The sequence below is a fragment of the Protopterus annectens genome, chromosome 4.part1 (genome assembly GCF_019279795.1).
Source record: "Protopterus annectens isolate FY-2018-M chromosome 4.part1, PAN1.0, whole genome shotgun sequence".
NCBI classification, from domain to species: Eukaryota; Metazoa; Chordata; order Ceratodontiformes; family Protopteridae; genus Protopterus; species Protopterus annectens.
The window spans coordinates 911,592,813-911,605,839 of NC_056734.1; the positions used below are offsets into that span (position 1 = coordinate 911,592,813).

Here is a 13,027-nt window from a genome sequence, read left to right on the forward strand (position 1 = left end):
TGTCCTTTTATACTGACACATCACTCTTGAGGTATGTTTCTTGGCCTCCATTTGTCGAACACATAATAATCTGGCAATGACTGGAGACCTGATCATTATCCTCTATGTTATATAACTCTTTCATGTCAGAAAAATCATTAACAAGGTTGCATTTTATTTGATTTCTGAGCATGATTAACAGGCTCTATGAATTACAGCCTTGTTATATACATGCATAAGTGTCATCATAATCTTTCAGTATGTTCCAGTTTTTCTCAAGCAGCCATTTAATCATTTAATTGGTGGAATGTGAACTTATGTTAAATAACGTTAAATTTGTTTTTGCAAAGGGGTTACCCATGAACAATGGTAGTTGAGACAGTAGAAGAGGTGGTATATAAAAGGCTAACTGGCCATTTTATAGCTAATCTATCTTTAATGATGTAGAAAATAACAGGGAACCCTACAAAAATGAAAATGTTCCTTGTTCGTACAGAATCAGCATGGTAACCAACTTTAACACCAAAAGTGGCTTCAATAAATGGGTTCTTGAGAAAAAATGGAACATACTGAAAGATTAACATGGCACGTAAGAGAAAATGGGAGATAGACCAATTATAGTAATCAAAAAAGGAGCTAGCATTTAAAACTTTTTCGGAGAGACCCTTTATATCACACACTGATTCTACAGTAGTAAAAGCCACGACAAAATGTGCTTTTTGCAGTTACTCTAGATATGTCATAGTAAGTGAACAATTTGTAATAACTGGACAAAAACTTAAAATGAAAGACAAATGTAATTGTGCATCAAATGGAGTTATGTGGGCCTGTGCCAGGTATGTGATTCATTTTATATAGGTAAACCTGAGCGCACCCTAAAAGAACGGATGTATAAACATATTTATGATATTAAAAGGAACAAAAATACTAACACTTTAGCCAAACACGTTAATGACTGCCCAGGTAATAACTTTAAATTCAGAATTTTAGAACAGGTTAAATATAGTGGGAGGGGGGACCATGGACCCTGAGACGTGAAACCAGGGAAATATTCTGGCAACTGCATTTTAATGCCTTATGTAGACCTGATATAAATGAATATTGCTCTGTTTCATGTTTACTGAAATTAAAAGCCTTAGAGTGCTTGCGGTGGTGGTGCTGCGGTAGCATTGTCACCTCACAATAAGACGTTGTCCTGTTCGATTCTCAGCTAAAGCTTTGTGGAGACATGAGTGAATGGGCGTACCTTCGTTGAAGGTTGTGCGTCAGGGCTGGTAACTTGATACATAAAAATTTACTGCCAATCATTAGTGGACCGGAGTTCCGCTGTGGCAACCCCTAACCAGGAAAAGCCGAAAGATACAACAAGAGTGCTTGTATGTTTCATCTTTTAGGGAAGACATGTTTGCAATTTTAAAACTTCATAAATGGTTCTTTTAAGCATTTTTTGCATGTTTACCATGTTACTGTATTTAATTTATTAAATAGGATGGATAAAAAAAAAATGTACAAAGTTTTAAAATATTATCTCAACATATGTTTGTTATTTTATTACATACTGTTATTATGAAACAATATACGTTGGTAATAGTACACTGACAGATATTGTTTGCTCGTCACTTTAAATGCTGGACAGAAAGGTTTTTTTTAATGACCATATTAGCAAAGTTTCTTAAGGATCATGTGACCACCATTTTGGAGAGTTATTTAAACTATTGACTGTTACGAAGGTTTATTCTGAAGAAGTCCTGTGGGTATATGGGACAAAAGCGCTTATTTTAATGTTTTTTTATTTTAATGAAGTTGTATGTAAACTTGTAAACATTATTTGGATTTACTTTATGGAACACTAGAACGTTGTGGTTGGCTGCCAAGCTGCTGACTAGTCAGCTTCTGTTTTTTCATTGGTGTGTCCCTGCTGGAATTACTGCCTGTTTTTTAAGCATGTACATTTGTGTAAGTGAAGGAGCTGAGGGCTACAGAAAATGCAGTAGTCTAGCTTAGTACAATAAAGGAAAGAGCACACATGGATCAGAGCCATACAGTACTAGTTTTCAGAAAATTATGCAATAAAATAAGCCCTAACTGGAAATCTAGAAGTAAGACAAAAGAAATCATCTACAGGAGATTTGTATCTATGCTGGTATACTTTATTTGAAAAACTTAAGACTGAGCTCACTGATCATGTGCCCCAGGCCGGTATGACCCTGACCTTGAGTAGCATCTTACCCTTACCAAGAATGATACCACAGTATAAAGACAAAATGATCAATTTCAACAATTGGCTAAAGTATTGGTGTCACTCAAAGGGGATCCAGTGTCTGTCAGCCTGGGATGACATGCTTGACAAGCCACGTTGCTTCGCTAGGGACGGCTTGCACCTGTCACCCCTGGGTTTTCGAATACTGGCCAAGGCTCTTGCCACCCCATAGTGCCTTTTTTAGGCAAGGCTCAAAAGACAAACCCACCTCCTTAGACAACACAAGGAAAAAGAAACTAAGGGTAATGCTGCTCAACGCCAGAAGTCTAGACCTCAAGATGCACACACTCGAGGCTCTCCTCAGTATGGAGAATATCGATATCTGTGCAGTAACAGAAACCTGGTTCAAGGCTCCCGAGAGCACCCCGGCACTACCAGGCTATACCTCATACCATGCTTTTCGGCCCCAAACTCGGACCAAACCACAAGAGGAGGGGAGTATCCATATTCATCAAAGATACCCATACCTCCAGGCTGGTGGCACTGCACAAAGCATCTGAGACCATCCATGTGCAACTAACAGTGGGCAAAACTGCCTTCCAGTTTGTAGCCTGCTACAGACCACCCTCCCAAACTCAGGAACCCCACTCGGCTTTCCTGAAGACACTGGAGAATATGAAGGTCTCTCCAAACACCATTATAGTGGGTGACTTTAACTACCCAAACATAGACTAGGAGCACTACTCAAGCCCGAACACCCTTGCCCAACAGTTCCTAGAATTTATAAACACAAATGCTATGGAACAACTGGTCACCACTACCACAAGAGGGGAAAACATATTGGATCTGATCATCACCAACATGGGGACTCTATGTTCCATACCAGACGTATACCCCTCAATGGTAAGATCTGACCATAAATTAATCACTATGGACATCCATATCCCGTCCCCACCCCCAGCAAAGGAAACCACGGTCAAAAACTCCTCAAAAGCAAACTTCCCACTTCACAAAACCGAGGTGGAATCCTTCAAAGCCCCAGGGCCAGTGGAAAATATGGCCCAAACTGCAGAATCCTTTACAAACGCATTCTATTGATACCTACAGGAATGCATGGATCATGCTATCCCAAATAAAACCAAGACACACTCCTCCAAAGGCAGGAGACCTGTCTGGTGGACCCCAGCCATAAATAAGCTGTACAACAGAAGGAGGAAACTACTACATGATAGAGCAAAATCCCTGAAAAGGAAGGCAACTCTGATCAGTACTAGCAAGAAACTATGATCCCTCATAAAATCATCTAAGGCTAGCTTCGAAAGAAAAATTGCACAAGATGCTAAAGATAATCACAAGGCTTTCTTTAGTTATGTCAGAAACCTGAGTGGAAACTCCCAGATATGCTCTGAGTTAGTGCAAAATGACAAAAAAATACACTGAACCCACAGACATTGCCGACATCCTGGCAGACCGGTTCAGTGCAAACTCCCCTCCCCCCCTACAAATGGGCAAATGACTATCCCAACAGAGTGAAGACTCCCTGATATCACAGATGCACAGGTGAGAGCTGCTCTCTCCAAAGCAAAAAACACAGCATCAATGGGACCGGACGGTATCCCGGGCTGCATTTTACATGAGCTCCAAGAAGAACTGAACCCTCACTTAAAATCACTGTTCAGTCTCAGCCTTACAACAGGATATGTACCCAAAGAATGGTGTACAGCAACAGTGGTCCCACTCCATAAAGGTGGTGCCACAATGGACCCCGGAAACGATCGCCCTATAAGCCTAACTAGCCTGGTCTGCAAGCTATGGAGCGTATTATCATGGAACTCATAAACAAAGACATTGGGAACCTCCAAACACTGGATCCTACCCAATTCGGCTTTGTTAAGGGCAGATCTTGCCTCTTGAACCTGGTCAATTTCTTTGAAACAGTCACCAAGGCCATAGATGAAGGGAAGGTAGTCCACACAGCCTATCTTGACCTTGCAGAAGCCTTCAACACAATACCCCACTTGGTCATCATAAATAAGCTCACCAGCTTAAATATCAACCCCTATGTCACAAGATGGGTTGCAAACTGGCTTAGGGATAGAACCCACATGGTCAGAATTGCAGGTGCCTGTCAGACTCTAAACCAGTTACAAGTGGCGTCCCACAAGGCTCAGTCCTGGGACCTCTCTTGTTCGGTATATATTTCTCTGAGATACAGGCTAACATAGGAAGACTATGGCTAATAAAGTTTGCAGATGACTGCAAACTGGGGGCCATAATCGACTCACCTGCTGACACAAGAATCCTCCAAAAAGGTCTCACAGAGATGGATAACTGGTGCCAGAGCCATGGCCTAAAGCTAAATGCCAAAAAGTGTATAGTCACCCCCTTTGGGAAAAACAAAGTGCCCACAAATTACCACATAGGTGGTAATCCATTAAGTACAGAAGAAGTAATTGGGGATTTGGGGACCCAAGTAGATTGCAATCTCTCCTTTGACAATCATATTGCCAAAGTGGTTAGAAAGACATTCTATATAGCCCACCTTATCACGAAGGGGTTCACATCTAGATCAAGAGAGGTCATTGTGCCTCTTTACTCATCACTCATCAGGCCCATAATTGAATACAATGCCCCATTTGGGATGTACCTTACCCGACACCTGCTACAACTAGAAAGACCCCAAAAGTACCTTACCAAGAGGATCAAGGGACTCAAACAGATGCCCTACACAGTTAGGCTAAATAAACTCCAGCTCTACTCAGTTGCTTAACACCTACTCAGAGGTGATCTGTACCTGACGTATAAAGCCATGTCCAACCCAGAATTAATGGACATGCTCCATCTCAAGAAATCCAAATCCATCAGAACTACACGCTCCAGTGACTTAAACCTCAACACAGAAATAAATACAACATGCTGGAGGGACAGATTCATATCCCAGAGGCTCCCCTCACTCTGGAACAAAATCCCAATCCATGTCAGACAGAGCCCCTCAATGACCCTCTTCAAGAAGAATCTTGACGTTTGGATGGGAGATCGTAAATTTACCCCTGGGATCTCTTCTGTGTCACTGCTCGACAGAGGCACGGTAAACTAACCTTAAATGGGCTATCTTCTGTGACCTACTATACAGAGGCACAGTCAACTAATCTAAGAAGGGTGGCGAAAGCCAAACACACTCTGGCTAGGCTTGTAAATGCCCTAGGGCAGATAGCCTAGTATCAACCTATCAATCTATGAACATATGAGTGAAAAAAACAACTTATTTTTGTTCTGTGGGAGTTAATACAATTAATATTCAGTGATATCTTGTAATTGTCTGCTTCATACTACTGAACCTCAAAATCCTGAAATTGAAAACCCAAACAAGAAAAAAAAGTGAAAAGTGTGAACACCGAGTTAAAAAAGTAATAACAAGCACAAATGGGAACTGCAATAAAGATAATTTGTGCAAGGAAAGCAAATGCCTTCCAAACTTACCATCTGGAAGGCAGAACTTCCCAACCCACATCTCTACATTATTATACTGAGACAGAGGTTAAACAGTACTGAAAACCAAAGAAATAATTAACCAGTGAGAAACAAAGTACATGTTATTCAGGAATTTTATATCTCTTTCCTGTCTATAACTTTGTTTTCATCAGGAATTTCTGTTTTAAGATTTTACTTTACAGTAGTTTGAGCTATGAAGAAGAACCTGTTATAATAAGTCATGCCTGTTAAACAGTATATACTTGCATTAACCACTGTTTTTTCTTTCTCTTTTGCTAAAGACAATGCAATATCTACACCTACAACTACAACTTCAGCTGCAACTACACCATCTCCAACAACAGAAGAGACAACTACTACTACTACTCCTCCTACCACAACAGAACCTACAACTACTACTACTACTCCTACTACAGAACCTACAACTACTACTACTACTCCTACAACAACAGAACCTACAACTACTACTACTCCTACAACAGAACCTACAACTACTACTACTCCTACAACAACAGAACCTACAACTACTACTACTCCTACAACAGAACCTACAACTACTACTACTACTCCTACAACAACAGAACCTACAACTACTACTACTCCTCCTACAACAACAGAACCTACAACTACTACTACTACTCCTACTACAGAACCTACAACTACTACTACTCCTCCTACAACAACAGAACCTAACTACTACTACTCCTACTCCAGAACCTACAACTACTACTACTCCTACAACAACAGAACCTACAACTACTACTACTCCTACAACAACAGAACCTGCAACTACTACTACTCCTACAACAGAACCTGCAACTACTAGCACAACTATAACTACAACAGAACCTCCAATAACAACTACAACTCCATATCCAACTACAACTACAACCACTCCTCCAACTACAACCTCTACCACAGAAACAATCACAACTTCAACATCAACTACAGGTAAAATTACAACATATACAAATAAGCATAGCAACTTGTATAAGCCCATTTAACTGGTGTAGTAAGATATTCAACAGCAGTGAATTGTAAACTTATTGAGATTAGGGCTCAATAAATATTTAAGATGATACTACACTAAATGACTCTAGTCTGCTAAATATGAGAAAATGTTCACTAAATAAATATTTTAAGTTCATGCTGTTGTACAAGAGTGGCATATATAACACAGTATGTCTAGCTCTGTTTGACATTGCTCATTCTCAGCAGATCAGTTCTTTGCTGAAGTGCCTTATTTGCCTAGTCTGCATGTTTACCTTGGGTCCATCTGCATCTTCAATGGGTATGTCTTTTTCCTTTCCCATCTCAAAGGCATGCTATTAGGTGAATTGGTGCCCATTTAGATTGTCCATAGGTATGACTGCCACATGTGATTGAGAGTATGTCTATCCTGCCACAAACCACTGCATAAGATCAGTTTCTCTGCTCACAATAAGGTCTAATGAGGGATCTAGTACTCCTAGTACATTAAAATGAATTAAGTGGAAAATCAGGCAATGAATGCATGAATGGATGAATATTATGGTGCAAATGAGTTGTTAAAATTATTTCCTATGATACAGCAGATTGTTATATAGTTATTTATTTCCTTATTTAGTTATTTGTTTGTTACCTTGTTTGCCTGTTTGTTTGTTTGTTATGTTTTTTACATGTGTTAACCAAGTAAGATGACTCGTTCAAGGTACATTTTTAGCCACAGATCAGGCCTCGTTCAAAGTCTGTACATGTCACTAAATAACAATATCTGCCATTGGACATTTCAGTTGATTGACAATAGCTGACCTATTTATACAGTGCTTGAATATGCCTTCACCTCTAGCTGGCTACAAGCATTCCTGCTTCTATAAGCATTTGGAAATACAATGCTTATATACATATACAAGCTGATATAAATATATATTTTTTGCTTTACCTTTTTCAATGATATCTAACAATCCTGTGCTCTTACGTTGTAGTTGTTAACATAATTCTTCAATAGCTGTGTTGTTGTGTTTTGTGAACATATTTCTGGATCAAATGTTTCTTTACTTGTGTTCTGTTTCAGTATCCATTATTAACTAAGTGTGAAATATTGGTCAGTAGCTCTTTGTGTTTCTATCTGACTACCCTGAGTGTTTAACTTAAGAAAAGACTTTTGTCTTTGTGGTATAAATTAATTCTGTACGTTTCTGCTCTATTGTGCCTTCACCGCTGGCTGGCTACAATCATTCCTGCTTCTATAAGCATTTGGAAATACAACACTGATATAAATATACAAGCTATTATAAGTATATTTTTTTGCTCTAACTGTTTCAGTGATATTTAACAATCCTGTGCTCTTAGGTTGTAGTTGTTATCAGAATTTTTCAATATCTATGTTTTTTGTGTTTTGTGAACATATTTCTGGCTTAAGTTCAAAGGTTTATTTACTTGTGTTTTGTTTCAGTCTCCATTTTTTTCTCTCACTCTCCCATCTAACTGTTGTTGTGTTCTTAAAATTTGGTGACTTTTGAGTTACCCACCTCTACTATAAATTTATTATTAGACACTCCTCCCAGTCCCATTGCATCAGCTCATTCTATTGTGTAAAAGTGAGATCATTTGGGAAGGTCTGCTCTCTTAGTTTGTTAACTTTGAATTATCTTCTGTTTCCTCCCTTCCTACTTAACTAACAAAAAAAAAATAATTTGCTTTTATTTTAACTGTGTCCCAAGGTTTCTTAACCTTGAATTATCTTATGTTCCTCCCTTCCTACTGAATTAAAAAAAAAGAAAAAAAAAACACTTTATTCAGCTGCTTTTACTGTTTTTGTGTCTCTTTCTATTTTTGTGTCTCTTCCTGCTTTTTTACTTTATTTTGTTTTTTACTGCTTGTTTCTAATAGTATTCCTATTTCCCTCTGAATATTATAAGTATATATCATTATACACGCATTTTTTTGGATGATCTTTTTATAATATGGAAAGGGAAGAAGGATTTAATACCTGAATTTATAGATTACATTAATAATTCAACAGAATTTTTGAATTTTACTTATAAAATGGATGACAAAGGAATTGCGTATTTGGATACGCATATTAGTAATAGTGGGGATGGTTTTGTTTCCAAATTATATAGGAAATTAACATTTTCAAATGATTATATTCAATTTGGGAGTTGCCACCCACCATATATATTTAAAAATGTAGTTAAAGGGCAATGTGTAAGAGCTGCCCGAATGTCATCCACTAGGGAGATTTTGATACAGGAATTGGATATAATACACCAAATATTTATGGCAAGAGGTTACCCTAAAAACATGCTTGACGATGTGGTGGATTATGTCAAACAACAATGGGGTACTAAGTTCCTTCCACTTTTAGGAAAAGGATGGTCTGATATTAATAAAATTAAGAACAAACCCTTAGACAGGAGAGTATGTATTATCATGTACAATACACATACGAATATAGTTAAGGAGATTTTATGTAGACATTGGACCCTACTCTCAAGTACTGAAGTCATTGGAACTTACATAGGGAAGGATCCTAATATAGTGTTAAAAACAGGGAACAACATTAAGAAATTAGTTGAAAGTGGGGAACATAGGAAAAATGTTACCATCAGAAAGGGTACTAAAAATGTGGAACATGTGGACAATGTAAGTATATAAATGAGGAAAGATCTGCTAAATTGGACAATATCACTAGAAGCATATGCAAATTTAGAAATGGGAATTGTAATAGTCAAGGAGTTGTTTATTTAGCTACTTGTACACGCTGTTCAGCATACTATATTGGCAAAACCGAGAGGAAGTTAAAAACTCGTATCTACGAACACATATACAAAATTAACAAAGGAGATGTCAAAAATGCTTTAAGCAAACATGTTATAGAGAAAGGTAAAGAACACATGTTTAGGTTTGCCATTATAGATCAGGTAGTAAAATCAGCTGACAGTGGCAATTGGAAAGCATATTTAGGGTCTTTGGAAAGTAAGTGGCAAATTTGGTGCGATGCCACAACGCACCCTGGACTCAATGAGTTTATTAGCTTGAAACCTTTTTTAATTTTGGGGTCATGATACTACAATTAATAATTTTATAAATCATTTTATATGTAATTTTATATGAAATTTCTTATGGAGTTATTATGTCTTAGTTTAAAAGACAGTAGTGATGTATTTGTATGTGATAAATGACAGGATTACATATAATTTTAATATAATTTTAAATTTTAGGTATTGTATAAGGTTAAATACATTAATTTAGTCTCAATTAACAAGTTTTTGGCGCCAAGTGTGGTTTAAATAGGGGCTAATTACTTTTAGTAATAGTTCTGAGGAAGTCTGTTGTGTACAGATGAAAGCGCTTAACCTGTTTGGGAATTGCCTTACTGAAACCTGTTCGGAAATTGCCTCACTGTGTATATAAACTTATGGTGCTTGCATGTTTCGTTGTGGATTAAAAGTGGATTTTTTACTACACCAGTGTTGTGCGCTATTTTCCTGTCCTGTTCGAGCCTAGAACTACAAGTGTCAGCGTGCTTTTTATTTTGGGTTGTGACCACCATTCGTTTGTTTCTAATAGTGTACACTTGCATTTATTCTGCTGCATTTATTACTGCTTATTAGTAGCCTGATTAAATTATATGTCTCAGTTTTGGTTAAAGGACTTGGGCTTCAGGCCAGTTATTTTACATTAAGAATGTTTGTGGTCTGCACTCTTTTGGGAGGAGAAGGTAGCAACTGTCCTTATGAGCTGGGAATTGCTGGGTGATTCTGGGTTGTTCTAAGTGTCTTTCTTCTGTTTTAAGCACTTGTGTTCCAAACCAGTTATTTTACATTGGGAGGATTTATTCTCTAGACTTTTGTGGCAAGAGAGTATATCCTATTCCATTCTAAGCTGGGAATTACTGGTTGAAGGCTCTTTGTGCCTGTTATTTTGAAAGTGTCTTAGTTCTTATTTAAGCACCTGGGCTCCAAACCAGTTATTTTACACATGGAGGGTTGTGGTCTGGACTCTTGTGGGAGAAGAGTGTGGCCTACACCCTTCGAAGCTGGGAATTTCTGGTGAAGGCTGATTGTGCCTTTTATTCTAATTGTATTTATTCTGGTTTAAGCAATTGGGTTTCAAACCACTCACTTTACATTAGGAGAATTTGTGGTCTAAACTCTGTGGCAGGAGAGGGTAGCCTATACCCTTCTTGCTGGAAATTACTGGCTGTAGGCCTATTGTGTCTGTTAGTCTGAAGTGTCTTAGTTCTGGCTTAAGCACTTGTGCTCCAAAACCATTTCTTTTACATCAGGAAGGTTTGTGGTCTAGACTCTCATGGCAGGAGAGTGTGCCCTACAACCTTCTATGCTGGTGAATTGCTGTATTATTTAAACTGCCTTCTGCTGTTGTGACTGTGATTTTATACACTTTTAATTTCCAGTACTACTTTGTGCTTTTATAGCAGAGACTAGTTTCAGACTCACTGAATCTAGACTGTTTGCTATCCCATGAGCACTAAAACCAGCTCTTCACTGAGATACCAAAATATCTGAGGCATCCATTGCTTCCAAACTAAGTATAAATGCCCATTTTTGTTCTAGTACTGCACTTCTAATTTGTTTTTGCATTCCACTGTCTGTTTGAATTGTCTGAACTATACTTTGTCACATTTTGAAGTACACGGTACTAGTTCATCTGTAGCTCTGCCCAGTTCCATGTTTGCTATTTCTGGGACTGTTTTGTAACATATGAGCATCAACTTCAGGCCACCTTTGTTGGTGAAGGCCCTTCTGCACTCTTGTGGGAGGAGAGTGCTGGCTGAGTCCCATATAATCGATGATGATTGGACTAGAGATCAAAGAGAGCATTCTTATTGGCTAGTCTGAGTTGAAAGGGGTATTTTCTTGTCTTATCTAAGCACTGCATTTGCATGTGTTTGCGTGTAGCGCTTCATCATGCATTGCCGGATAGTGGTAGTTACCTTTGGTGGTTACAGACGCAAATGCTTTTGTTAAATTTTCCCTTATCACTTTGTGGTCCTCCAGAGTTTTCTCATGGCCCTGCTCTACTGTAAGGTGGAACACTAAGCCTAGCCTTGGAGGTACCAGTACACCTCTCACCAACACACCTCTCACCCACTAGCCACTCCTAAGTATGGCCTCTTTTCCTGATAATATAAATCTACCTATCACTAAGGATGGACAATTTCCAACAGTTTCTCTAGCCAGCTTGGTCGACAACCTTCTGCTCTAGTACACACAAACACAAAATGTGAGAGATGCATCTATATTTAGAACCTTGAATCCATGCTCTCACATACATCAGTCAGTACATATGATAATGAGCGGGTTGCCAGCATGCACACATCACCTCCTAATCGACCCAAACGCACATCACACATACCTACATATGTGGAGGTCCTCACCAGAAACATACCTAAACACCATAGACCTCCCAAATCCAAATACAAGCACGCTACACATAATACTTCCTTTGCAGAATACAATACACATAATAGCTCAGGCACCAGTGTCTCACCAGTTAAACCCATAATGTAAAACACAAAATCAAGCATACTAGTCAAGGGTGATTCAATCATGAGCACAATGATGTGTTTCTCACCAGGCTGTTATAGGAAAAGATCATGGTCAGCTGTCTGTCAGCTGCCTGGATACGCCATATCACACATGCACTCAAGTCTCTCAACAACAGGTACTGTTAAGAATCTGCCATAGTCCATGCTGGTGTGAACTACTTGAGATGTACCTCTGTAGATTATATGAAGAGAGACATGACTGAGCTCCTGGACTATGAGTCTCAGGCAGGTATGTCCCCAGCCTTAAGCAGCATTTTACTTTCACTTAGGATGATGCCTCAATACAAACAGAAAATGATTGACTTCAGTAATTGGCTTAGCTTCTGGAGTCATTCCAAGGGGATCCACTATCTGTCAGCCTGGGACAACATGATTGGCAGACCTCGATGCTTTGCCAGAGATAGTCTTCATCTGTCATCCCTGGTTTATTGGCTACTGGCTAAGGCACTTGCCACACCCATAGTACCTTTTTTTAGGCAGTAACTCAAGAACAAAATTCCCAGTGTAAAAACTCCATCAAAAAGCAACCTCAAGGTTATGGTGCTAAATGCTAGGAGTCTCAATACCAAACTGCACTCAAGGGAAGCTGTTCTCACCATGGATGACACAGACGTTTGTGCAGTCACGGAGCCCTGGTCAAGGCTGTGGAGAGCACCCCAGCCATAGCAGGTTACAGCTCTTTCCACATATTTAGACCTCAAACTGAAGATGTGAACACTTGGGGGTGGTGTATCAATATTAATTAAAGATAAATACACCTCCAGAGTGGTTAAACCTTATTACTACCTGAAGACACTTTA

The 13,027-nt window shown here is 38.8% G+C and overlaps 1 protein-coding gene across 1 annotated transcript in view; it reads left to right on the plus strand.

The window, feature by feature from the left end:
- Positions 1-13,027, plus strand: part of LOC122801339 (salivary glue protein Sgs-3-like) — a 276,893-nt gene that overhangs the window by 63,603 nt on the left and 200,263 nt on the right. The window contains exon 4 of the mRNA XM_044070879.1: positions 6,358-6,622. Within this exon, the coding sequence (XP_043926814.1) occupies positions 6,358-6,622 (265 nt within the window). The remainder of the gene's footprint in view (positions 1-6,357; positions 6,623-13,027) is intronic.